Raw genomic sequence first — 12,578 nt, forward strand, 5'->3', positions numbered from 1 at the left:
CCTGGAAAATGCCGCCAGGGGAGGTTTTGCTTGCAAAGAGGCTACTCTCCCCACTGAACTACACAGCCCTTTCCCACCGCCTGCCACGAAGACCATTTTACCATTATCTATCATGCGCTGCTTGGTCAAGATCATGAGGAGCCGGTCCACTTCGAAGACTCCCACGCCAGGCGTGATGACTACGGACATCTGCCCCGTCCGGTCAAAGTTTCGATTGATGTAATGCTTGTCGAACACTAAAAGCAGGAAAAGTCAGAAGCAAAAGAACATGCAATCGTTTGCACATAATATGCCTATCAAAGGATAATTTGCTCTAATTGACAACAGCTTCCTAAAAGTTCAGATGTGAACTTTGTAAGGTGCTTTAAACTGGTTCTTTTTTTTAATATTGAGTTTTAATTGAGGACCTGGGACCTTAGGGTGAAGGCAGGTCAACAACAACAACATGCAGTTCACCAGCTTACAGAAACTTGTATGAGACAGTTAAAAGTCCTGAACTGGATATTCAATCCATTGGAGTCAAGAATTTGCTGGTTTCACTAATGAAGACCCTCAGCAGTTATACTAGAGGTGGGTCAAAAAAATCCCTCCTGCATTTCCAAGGTCATTCACCACCACTCCAAAAAAGGGTGTGTGTATGTGTGTGTTTATTTATGTACAGAAGAGGACTGGGGGCTGTTTGTGAGACACAGGCAAAGTTGCCACTCTGGCTGGGGCTGATGAAAGCTGTAGCCCAGAGGGCACCAGGTTGGGGAAGGCTGATGTAGACTCAGGTTAGTACTGGGTGCCTCCTATTGGTCACTCTCAGTACACAACCCACCAGGCTAGGCTAGCGTCCCACAGTCACAGAGCATGTGCACTAGAAATAAAACAAGAATCTTCAGCAGCGTGAAATGAATTCCATTCCAAATGCTCAGGGGTTTCTTGGCAAATTAAATCAACAAGGTAGAAATCCTGCTGAAGACAGAAACTTTGAATGCCACTGAATTATCCCCTAAGTCAGAACTGTGCGAGTTACTGGCCTTTCCAATCTGATCTATCCTGTAAGAACAGGTGACATTCATGTGAGGAGGAGGAGCCAGGTCCCTGCCTGTGTACAGACGGCTCCTTCGTGTTCAAGTGGTACAAGATGTTTCCCCCTCTACTCACCATTGAAAGAGAGGTTTATGGCTTCCAAATAATTTCCTTGAGCAGAGGTGGAATTGTACCCCGGAGGAAATCCCTCTAGAGGGTTAATTACGAAGGAGAAAGGAGAAAGAGATCGTCATATTTCAGCTATAATATTTGAAGCCAATTTTTATTATTCCTTTGCCTGATGAATTAGGAGCGTAAGGAGAGCTGGAACAGGCCAAAGGGGGCCCATATAGCCCAGCATCCTGTTCTCACTGCAGAAGACCAGATACCTCTTCTGGGAAGCCCATAAGCACAGCAGCAGCAGCAGCAGCAGCAGCAGCACCAGCACCAGCAGTGATTCTCAGCAGCTGATATTCACACAGCCATGCTGCTTTCAACACCGGAAGGGATTTGTCTAATCCCAGCTTTTGCTGGCGTGTTTTGATATTTTATAACTGCTTTCACCAGGTGTTTTTTTTACGTCGCACGCCACCTTGTGATATTTTACACCCAAGTGCAATTTATAAATATTTCAATAAAATAAATAAATATATGAAAATCAAAGCTTTCCAAGCTGGGGGGGGGGGGATTACTGCAGCTTTCCAGCTCTCCCTTTCCACCCCACCCTTCAACATTTTCCTAGAGCGCCTAGTCAAGTATAGACACAGTTTAAAAACCGCAACATTGAATGACCATGTCGATACACAGTAGGAGAATAAAAACAAACAAACCTGGTGCATGCTGCAGACCTATCCCCCCCCCCCGGCCTATTGCGATGTTTGGACTACAGCTCCCATCAACCCAAGACAGAATGCCTGTATTTTGCCATGGCTGATAGGAGCATCTCTGTGGTGGTTGGGGCTGATGGGAATTGTAGTTCACAACATCTGGAGGGCCCAAAGTCTGGGGAAGGCTGCCTTGTGACAAGTTCCAAGAGTGTTTGCATTACTCATTACACTGATGAGATTTAGAATACTACCTTTTTTGCGATTGTAATAATAACCATCAGCACTAATATAGTAAAAATAGTAAGAGTGCCCCACCTGCCTGCTCCAAACGCACCAGGATAGGGTACTGGATGAAGAGTTTCTTAATGGTCACAAGCAATGATGTCCACTCCTCTCGTCTTTCGTTCTGAACCACCACCCTGTAAGGAAGCGCTGGGACTGAGTAGGAGAGAAATGGAACCAGCACAGTCCTTTACAGATAATGTAAGGACTTAAGGGTGGAAAGGGAAGGGAGAAAGAAGAGCCTGCTGGATCAGGCCAATGGCCCACCTAATCCAGCCCTCTCCCTGCCTGTGGATTCCAGTGACTGGTATTCAGAAGCCTTGGTGCCTCTGACTATGGAGGCACAGCATAGCCATCATGGGCAAACAGCCATTCTCTTCCCTGTGGGAGCTTAGCACTAGGAAAATGCAATTTTTGGTGGGGACTTTTCCAAATGCTGCTTCACAATGGACTAGCATGTAACCCAAACGTTAAAGACACCTGCAAACACTAATTCAGCATCTCGCAATATAGAGGAAATTCCCCAGGATAGCGGCCGCTTACTAGTACTCAAGGTTATGAGGCAAAAAAAAAACCCAAGCACCTGCAGTTTCTACTAAAATTTAAGAAACATTTCAGCAAAAACTTTCAGTCACAGAGCTTTTGCTGTCCCTCACAGACCCCTTCCATCTTCTCCTGCCCCTCCAAAATACTACAAAAGTTGTCCATTTTGTAGCCAAACGGCATTTTCCAAATTAAACATTTCAGTTGCAAAACACAGATTTATTAGCATACTTAAAAAAAATTCAGGGATGCCTTAGCGTAAGACATAACAGTTACTTCCTGCATAAACATAAACTCATCAGGTTTTAGCAGGCATCCCCAAACTTCGGCCCTCCAGATGTTTTGGACTACAATTCCCATCTTCCCCAACCACTAGTCCTGTTAGCTAGGGATCATGGGAGTTGTAGGCCAAAGCATCTGGAGGGCCACAGTTTGGGGATGCCTGGGTTTTAGCTTAGAAAAAACAAGTTGTTGAAAAGGAATGGAATTCTTCCAATTCTTTAGCAACTGCCATGCTTACCTTCCAAGTCCCGGACTGCAGAATCCGGGACCGGCAGCCGTGTGACACCGGAAGTTGCGTCGACGTAACTTCCGGTGTCGCTTTGCCCTTCTATGGGCACCCAAAATGGCCGCCGGCGGCTTCAAAAGTAGCTTCTATGCATGACCGGAAGTGCGTCAACGCGACTTCCGGTGTCGGCGGCGGCCATTTTTGGTGCCCATAGATGGGCAGGCCGACACCGGAAGTTGCGTCGACGCACTTCCGGTCATGCGTAGAAGCTACTTTTGAAGCCAGCGGCGGCCATTTTTTTGTGCCCATAGAAGGGCAAATCGGGGGGGGGGGGGGAAATGGCCGTCGGCAGGAGAAAATAACGGAGAAAAACGGGAGACGAAGTGATACGGGGGACCACCGGGAAAAGGTAAGTAAAAACGGGGGTTTCCCGGGGAAAACGGGGTACTTGGCAGCTATGCTGCCATGTTTTCCCCTTATAGGTTACTAGATCAAGTATGAGGGGTAATATGTGTGTTTGTGCATCTCTCTCTCTCTCTCTCTCTCTCTCACTCACACACACACACACACACACAAAATTGGAAATAGACCACAGATACGCAATTGAAGGACCACATGGGAAACCTACTTGTAAAAATCTTCATAGAATCTTCCTTCATGATCTTGCTGAATTGAGGCACGCTGTGTCTCTGGAAATTCATCTACAAGAGACAGCCGCAAGATGTAAAGACCATCCCTGCAGACCAGCAATATTCACAGTACCGTACTTTCCCATGTATAAGACTAGGCTTTTTTTTATTTAAAAATGATGCTTAAAAGGGGGGGTCGTCTTATACATGGATAGTGCATAGGGTGGGCGTCTGATTGGTTGCTGCCATGGTTGTCAGTGGCTATTGTCTGTGTTATCGATTGCTGCGTCAAGGGCTGGTGTTGATTGGCTGACGCTGCGGCAATTGGGCGGGCGATTGGCAGCTTCTGCCGGTGAGGGAACAGATGAGAGGCGGATTTTCGGCAATCCCCCCTAAAAAAACCTCAACAACTCTGAGCCATCTCCCCCCATTTTCTTATGAGGACCCTCGTACCTACGGGACCGCCTCTCCCAGTATGCCCCACAGAGGACCTTAAGGTCCATAAATAACAACACCTTAGAAATCCCAGGTCCTAAGGAAGTCAGATTAGCCTCGACCAGAGGCAGGGTCTTTTCAACATTAGCTCCGGCCTGGTGGAATGCTCTGTCTCGAGACTAGGGCCCTGCGGGATTTGATTTCTTTCTGCAGGGCCTGTAAGACAGAGTTGTTCTGCCTGGCCTTTGGCCTGGAATCAACTTGATCCCCTCTCCCTTTTTCCGATGAGGCTGCATTTTAATTTTAATGTTGTATTTAATCTTGTTTTCACGCTGTACTGTATTTTAATTAACTGTTTCATATTTGGTGTTAGCCGCCCTGAGCCCGGTCTTGGCTGGGGAGGGTGGGGTATAAATAAAATTTAATAATTTGAGTCTCAAAAAATAGGGGGCGTCTTATACACAGAAAAGTACAACAATACAACTCCTTGCAAAAGCACTTGCCCAAGAAACCCACCAAGGGCAACCACCCCTTTCCGCTACGCAGAGTAGTGATTGAGGCAACAGCTCAAAGCTCAGAGGGCATGGGAGACACAGAGGGAAGTCCCAGAGAGGAACAGAGGCAGGAAGATGTAAGTACCCTTACAAGCAGGGAAGAAGAGAAACCATTTATCTTGTAGCTACTCACTCAAGGATTTTGCATCATAGAACGTTCTAGAAAACAGGACCACAGTCACTTCATGGCTGCAGTTCTTCTCCTGACCGAGAGGAAAGGGAGGAGGTGAATGTTCTGCACAATGCCTCAGTCACAGCCCTCATGGGACCCCCTTGCATGCGCATGCACAAGAAGGCACATACACACAAACAACTGCTTCAATCAATGGTGATGCTGCTTCGGTCTTGGTCTCAATGAAGGATGACCTAACCATGAGGACAGGCTCCACATCGGAGGAATCTGACACCATGTTAGAGTCTAACACAGGGTCCCCAAACTAAGGCCCGGGGGCCGGATGTGGCCCAATTGCCTTCTAAATCCGGCCTGCGGACGGTCCGGAAATCAGCATGTTTTTACATGAGTAGAATGTGTTCTTTTATTTAAAATGCATCTCTGGGTTATTTGTGGGGCCTGCCAAATGTTTTTACATGAGTAGAAGTGTCCTTTTATTTGAAATGTATCTCTGGGTTATTTGTGGGGCATAGGAATTCATTCATATTTTTTTTCAAAATATAGTCCGGCCCCCCACAAGGTCTGAGGGACAGTGGACCAGCCCCCTGCTGAAAAGGTTTGCTGACCCCTGGGTCTAACACCTCCTGACATAACCTAAGGCTTTATGAATAACTTTTTGAGGAGAATGTTGCCATGACAAGGGCATTTCCAAGCACACACAGGACAACTCTCGCCCCCAAACAACAATTACAGCTTCTTCTCTAGAAAGCTGAATGGAAGGCAACCCTGATCTCATGCCTGAAAAATGTAAAGGCGTTACAGCCACTAAATGAGGCTATTTAATATTTGCTTTACAGTGGAAATCCAGCAATGAACATGCAATAAAAACTCAGTCTTTGGGAGTATCTATTCAGAAACCTGACAAATGTCATGACAGGACTGGACCTCTCTTTAACTTCTAATGTTATGGCTCTTTGCTTACTTGAAAGTCACATAGCCAAAGTTGGAAGAACTGCTACAATTCTCCGTAAAAAAGATTTAAGCAAGTGGACAAACATCTTTTGCTATGCTACATACCTCCAAGGTCCTGCAAGCTGAGGTTGCTAACCTGGAGCCACCCAGATGATGGGGGACTACAACTCCCATCATCCTTAGTCATTGGCTACAGCTGATGGAAGTTGAGAGTACATCATGTCTAGGTAAGCTTCACATTGGAGTTCCCTGCATTACAGCATCCTGTTGACTCCCCAGGTTCCTTTTTCCTCCCTCCTTTGGATCCAATTGCCCCATCATAACCAGGCAGCAACTTCCACCAAGGAACCTCCTATCGGGGTTATGTTTTATTTACATTTGGGGAAGCTCAAATATCTATTGAGGGTAAGGAAGTGTAAAAACACCTCCTTACCCCAGTTGCAAGCGGGCCTGAATATGAGCCAAGGTCACAAAGTAAAAGGCACACTCTTATTCCATTGCTACAGCCAAAAGACACAGAAAGTTACCTTCCATTTGGTGAAGAGATCAGAGAGGAAACCATTCACAGCTTTCTCAAAGTAAAGGTCCCCTGCAAAGGGAAGAGAAACAAAACAGGGGACGACGACGACGACGACTAAGAGTGATTTCTGTTCAAAGGAGCATTGATACTGCAACCTACACTCCTCCCACCAGGTGTTTGTTCAACAGGGGAGGGGCCGTATTTGCAGTGGAAGCTGGTTCATCAGAGCAAATGGAGCTCAGCCTCACCAACCTCAGAGTTGTTTGGACACACCCACCCAAGATGCTTGTCCAGCTACAGAGTCACAAGGCAACTGGAAAACAAACCAAGGTTTGCAGTAACAAACCATGGTTGACCGGTCACAAGAGACGACTCATTGCTTGTCGACCCAATCAAGGTTAGAACAAGCCATGCGGGAGCGGGATTAGCTCTCATGGAGGCACAGTGCTAACAGCAGGCGTGGGACAGGCAGATCTCCAGGAAGGCTATTTCTCCATACCGTAGATGTCAAAATCCCACATTTCGCAGCTCATCTGGATGAAGATATACACCATGGCGGAGGTTGAGCGGAAGACAACCTGCCAGAGAGACACACGAACAGTAAAAAAAACTACTGCTCAAGCTGCTGCTCGACAGCAATTCGGGAGCGTAGAACAAACGCTTGAAAAGGGGGAGAGAGAAAACTCTGGGGTGGGGAATAAAGAAGCCTACCCGGGTGTCTTCGCTGATGTAGCCACACGTGACCTTCTCACTTTTGACCCAAAGCTCGCCTGCTTGAGCCCTGGAAGCAAGCCAAAGAAAATCAGTTATCACATTCCGAAACAGTGGACATGAAAACTGGGGCTGTTACTGGCTGGGCTGTATTGGCGGGAGGGGACAGCGCTTTGGGTTAACAAAAAAGGAAATGCCTTTTTAGGTGCATCATCACCATAAGTTATTATTCATATGCCACCCATCTGACGAGGTTGCCCCAGCCACTCTGGGCAGCTCCCAACAAAAATTAGTAAAAACACAATAGAACATCAAACACTAAAAACTTCCTGGAACATGCATGAGTCTCAAGAGCTCCTCACGGGCATGTTTGCATCGATTTCCAAAATACTGTTACTAGAGCTGCAACTCAATGTTGACGGTACCATCAACCTGATTAATCAATTTATCTGGTCCATACAAACAGATCTGCTTATTATTAAAACCTCAAAACTGGAACCACAGAATTCTAGAGCTGGAAGAGATGTTGGAGGTCCTCCGTTATCACTTGCTGGGGCTGATGGGAATTGCAGTTCAGCAACATCTGGAGGTCCAAAAGTTCCCTACACCTGCTGCATTTGCAAGGCTCCTGCACCGAGCGGGGAGTTGGGACAGAGGACCTCCGGAAGTCCCTTTGAGCTCTAGAATTACTTTGTTATTACTTTGGGGGCAACTTAACCATCGCCTGCACAGTCAGTTTTCTAAAGAAAGCACTTCTGGGGGATAGAGAGAGAGAGAGAGATGTGGAAAAGGAGCAAAGGGGATGGATACTCACCGAATACCTGCAAATTCCACCTTCTGAGTGACATAGGCACACGTGCCAACCTAGCAGGCATTTGGTTTAAAAGAGAAAAAGAGGGGGAATGAAAACTCAAAGCAGTTTTAATTTGCAGGAGACAACTGTTCTTCATACCTCTTCCCCCTGAGCACACCGGGGGGGGGGGGGGAGGACTGGTTTCTAGCACTCATGGCTGCATTTGTAAACATGCTTATGAGAGGCCCAGAAGCTTTCATCTGCTATCGCCTCATCTGCTTGCCCTCTATTCCTACCACGTCTTATTTCAGCCCAGCACCCACCTCTCTTTGCCATCCTCTCATACCCTAACCAAAAAATACCCCATGTTCTACACTAGTGGTGAGAACCTTTTACTGCCTGAGGGCTGCATGCCAGTGGTTGGGAGTAGGGTGGGGCCAAATACAAAAGTAGGCAGAGCAATAGTTGCGATTCTCTCGTTCATACAGCCGGCCACATTTCTGCCATGCCAAATCCAGAGGTTTCTACACCCACACCTCTCCATCTAGGCAAGAAAGGCACATTATAACAGTTCAATGATACACTCAAGCCAGGCAGGGCTCAGTGAAGTGTGCAGCCTGGGAAAGAGGCGTGGCTAGGGTAGGGTTCTGAGGGCCAGACAAAGAACTCAGGGGGCCATATTCACCCTGATGTTCCCCACCCTGTTGGACGCTCACAGTTATCCCATTGCCCCAGTCCCGTAACAAATTTGAACGTCAGCATTTGTCCAGTTGATGCACAGAGCAGCAGCCTCAGATTCCCAGGTCGAGCCCATCGCTATCTGAGAATAAACAAAGGGCACTTTCCCTCCCAGAATTAGACACAGGGCCCTCACCAAGCTCTTCTTCAGTCGCCACATGTCCCCACGCCCAATGTACTGATCCTTGAACGTCAGCTCCACCAGGTCAAGGGTCACTTCCTAAAGAGGAGGGGAGCAGAGAAGCATGATGGCTAAGGTGTTCGAGAGCCAAATTCTACTCCTGTGGAAACCTGACGCTGAAATCCGTAGGCTCTTGATTACAAGCACAAGCTCCCCTGATCTCCCCACTTAGCTGAAGAGAACTTTTCATTTCTTGGCAAAATTTTATTATTGTTTATTTCAGAAAATGTATACGCCACTTGATTAAAAAAAAACCCCAACAACCTCAAAGCAGTTTACAAAATAAACCTTGTGACAGATAAACACTTGCATGCATGATCCCCATTGCAAAACTGCTAAGCTTGGGTATACTAATTTTTAAAACCATTGGTTTTAACTGTATTTTGATGACTTTACTATGCCTGCTATTTGTATACTCTGTTTATATCACTATATTTTAGATCATATTTTATGTAAACCACCTGTAATTGAGTAGCGTAGGCAGCTAGTTAAATAAATTTTAAAAACAACTGTGTTACCAGGTCCTTGGTGACTCTCTTTGTGCCAACCCTCTCTTACACTGGGCAAGTAAAGTCACAGGTGGCATTATTTATATGGCAGATACCATAAACGCGGGTGGCATGGTGGGTTAAACCACAGAGCCTAGGGCTTGCCAATCAGAAGGTCGGCGGTTTGAATCCCCACAAAGGGGTGAGTTCCTGTTGCTCGGTCCCAGCTCCTGCCAACTTAGCAATTCGGAAGCACATCAAAGTGCAAGTAGATAAAGAGGTACCGCTACAGCGGGAAGGTAAACGGCGTTTCCGTGTGCTGCTCTGGTTCGCCAGAAGCGGCTATGTCATGCTGGCCACATGACCTGGAAGCTGTACGCCGGCTCCCTCAGCCAATAACACGAGATGAGCGCTGCAACCCCAGAGTCAGTCACGAATGGACCTAATGGCCAGGGGTCTCCTTTACCCCCCTACCATAGACACACCCCTAAGGCAAGCTGGCTGACACTGGGCAAGAAGTCAGAGGCATCCCAAGGTAGTTGCTGATCAGGAAAGTACTCAGAGCATGTAATTGCATCTATCTAAGGCAGGCTGCTCTACAGCAAGGAGCATACAGCCATAGTCCGAGATCTGCTACTCTCCTGCTAGAATTGCTGAACCCCAGCAGAATGCAACTTGGCAAAATGCCTCCACAGAGCAGATTAACCTGCTTTTGCGACTTGGGCTGGGAGACAATCCCCACATGCTTAGAACCAGACCAGGTGGAAATACCTCAGGGCAAAGGCTGCAGTGCCACAAATACCTTTGGGTCAACAACGTTCACATGGACATCCTGGTATGGTCTCAGTCGGAACACCTGTGCCACAGTCTGATCTACACTTATGGTTTCTGTGAAAAGAAGGAAATCCTAGATGATTGGGAGAAGATGGCTTCCAACTGAGTCATCCCAGCAAAGACTTCACATTGGAATTCACAGAGGGGGTGTTGACCTTGTCACTCCCTAGATGGAGAGCTGATTGACAGCAGACAATCCCAAATTAAGATAGGAAAATCCCTACCTTTCTGTAAATCCTCCTTAAGTGACTTCACTTGCAGGAGCAAAGGGCTGGAACACAAGAGAGATAAACAACTGCATGAATTGGGCCTCTACAACATACTCTGCCATCCAAGGAAGGCATCATAGCTGCTTCAAGAGATCAGCATCTCCCTTACACTTTTAATTCAAGATTCGCATTGTGCAACCAGAAGCTAAATTGATTTGGGAAGGGGGAGTCTAGGAAGTAGTAAGAATGCCAAAGCCACAAGAGGTGGTTGGCTTGAACACTCATGTGTCTCCATAGGCCTGGTGACCTCCTGGATTAGAAGTGGGACATTCTTCTATTGCACAGGGTTAGGGCAGCAGTCAAAGGCCTGTCCCTCCCAGGGAAAACAACAACCAACCTCCATGAACCTCCACCCTAGCAAGACCATGCTTTCCACGCTCTGTCCTTTGTGGTTTAGGAGATGTGGGCAAGGTTCTTTATGAAGCCAGAACCTCTAGCGGTCAGGAGTTTAGAGGAACTGGTGCATGATGTCTTCTGTGCACTTACAAAGCACACCATAACTTTTAAAATTATAGAATAACTTTATGTATTACCTTCTACAGAAAGGCATCAGGGCAACTTACACAGTAAACAAATAATCAAAACATACAACAATAGCAGCTAAAGGTGATCACACAAAACAACCCCCCCCTCCAAGTACACATTTCCCATTGAGCCAGCAAGAGACAACTATCAACATTCAAATACTTCACTGTACTGTATAGTGAAAGACATAAGAGGTGGAAAGATATTAAGACTAATTCCAACATGTATTGTCCAGCTGAATGTGTCCTAGTAGTCTTGGAATAATAGCTAACATACCATCCTGCCCCATGGAGTTGGAGTTCCTACCTCAGTGCCAAACACAGCAGGGTAACAGCCAGCATCTGTAACCAACTAAATACAGTAGCACCTTGGGTTACGTAACCCTCTGGTTAAGTAAACTTCATGTTAAGAAAGCGACAAACCCAGGAGTATCGGACCGGGTTTCACCACGCGTGCATGCACAGAAGCGGTCTACCACCGCATGCATGCACAGAATAGTGATCCTCGGGTTGCGAAAACCTTGGGATCCGGCCGGACCTCCGAAACAGATCCTGCTCGCAACCAGAGGTACCACTGTACATACACACATGAAGTACTCCTTCGCAAATGTCTACTTTAGTTTTGTCAAGCTAGAGGCCTTCATCAAACCTACCTCAAAGCTGCCGACCCTTTGGCGGAGTCTGCAAAGATGGCCGTTTTCCTGCATCATGCCCCCAAAGTGCTGCATGCAAAAGCCTAAATACAAAAGGATTCACCTGTATTCATCATTGGGGTGTGCAATTTCCACAATGTCTCCCAGCTTGATCTGAAGAAATACTTTGGGGTTCACCACAAGCTCATCGTCTGAAAGGGGGGAGAAATTAGGGAGGTGGGGTTATAAATCTGCAGGGCTGTTTTACTATTTAGATGTTCCTGCAGCATTTCCAGATTGCGGAGAAGTTATTTCAATAGAGATTACTCTATTGCACCACTTTTTACACAAAGAGCCCTGAGGGCATTTCCACCACCTCCATGGCTACTGACCGCTGCTTCCAAAGCCTTTCTTGTGAATGACGAGCTTGTAGACTTTGCTGGTCTTCATCCTGAATTCTTGTTCTTCTCAGTTATTAGACACCAGGCATTTTTACAAGGTCTTGCATTTCTGCAAAATAAGCAAGCAAAGCATTCAAAACCACTTGACTTCCATTCTACATTTCAAGGAAAACAACCCCACAGCTCAGCTTCAAAATAAGGTCATCGTCACATTTTGTACCAGCAAATTCCACAAAGTAAGTTATGCACTGTGGCAACGCAGGAATTGTACTCTGCACCAACTCAGGGGCACTTTCACCTCTACCCCAAAGCAAGAAACGGGGTGTGTTGTGCAAATTACTGGAGTGGCAGTTTAATCTATACCCCCTTAAGATTTCATGTGGTGGGCGTTTTTGTTGTTCTGTTTTGTTTTTGAATGGGAATCCTTTTTGTGAAGGCTACCCTACAGAAATTTAGCATATCAGATAATATTTCCTGCCGCACTAGTTTGTTACTTGCAGGGTGTTAGGGAATCCGTCATTTATCATCTATTTATTGCTGTATTTATATCCCACCCTTTGCTCCAAGGAGCTTGTGGTTCTCCCCATCCTCACTTAATCGCCAGTCGTTTA

At 46.5% G+C, this 12,578-nt stretch overlaps 1 protein-coding gene across 12 annotated transcripts in view; it reads right to left on the reverse strand.

Annotated features, from left to right (window-relative positions):
* Nucleotides 1-12,578, reverse strand: part of DEPDC5 (DEP domain containing 5, GATOR1 subcomplex subunit) — a 48,883-nt gene that overhangs the window by 35,949 nt on the left and 356 nt on the right. For all 12 annotated transcript variants that reach the window (XM_035097587.3, XM_035097585.3, XM_035097586.3 and 9 more), the window contains exons 2-15: nucleotides 11,959-12,076; nucleotides 11,691-11,778; nucleotides 10,366-10,412; nucleotides 10,110-10,195; nucleotides 8,775-8,858; nucleotides 7,922-7,971; nucleotides 7,108-7,177; nucleotides 6,896-6,974; nucleotides 6,404-6,465; nucleotides 4,926-4,995; nucleotides 3,803-3,875; nucleotides 2,157-2,260; nucleotides 1,150-1,224; nucleotides 102-236 (exon numbers count right to left, since the gene is read on the reverse strand). In XM_035097587.3, coding sequence (XP_034953478.3) covers nucleotides 102-236; nucleotides 1,150-1,224; nucleotides 2,157-2,260; nucleotides 3,803-3,875; nucleotides 4,926-4,995; nucleotides 6,404-6,465; nucleotides 6,896-6,974; nucleotides 7,108-7,177; nucleotides 7,922-7,971; nucleotides 8,775-8,858; nucleotides 10,110-10,195; nucleotides 10,366-10,412; nucleotides 11,691-11,778; nucleotides 11,959-12,016 — 1,081 coding nt within the window. In that variant the 5' untranslated portion in view covers nucleotides 12,017-12,076. The remainder of the gene's footprint in view (nucleotides 1-101; nucleotides 237-1,149; nucleotides 1,225-2,156; nucleotides 2,261-3,802; nucleotides 3,876-4,925; nucleotides 4,996-6,403; nucleotides 6,466-6,895; nucleotides 6,975-7,107; nucleotides 7,178-7,921; nucleotides 7,972-8,774; nucleotides 8,859-10,109; nucleotides 10,196-10,365; nucleotides 10,413-11,690; nucleotides 11,779-11,958; nucleotides 12,077-12,578) is intronic.

This window comes from Zootoca vivipara, chromosome 16, assembly GCF_965207765.1.
Source record: "Zootoca vivipara chromosome 16, rZooViv2.hap1.1, whole genome shotgun sequence".
NCBI lineage: Eukaryota > Metazoa > Chordata > Lepidosauria > Squamata > Lacertidae > Zootoca > Zootoca vivipara.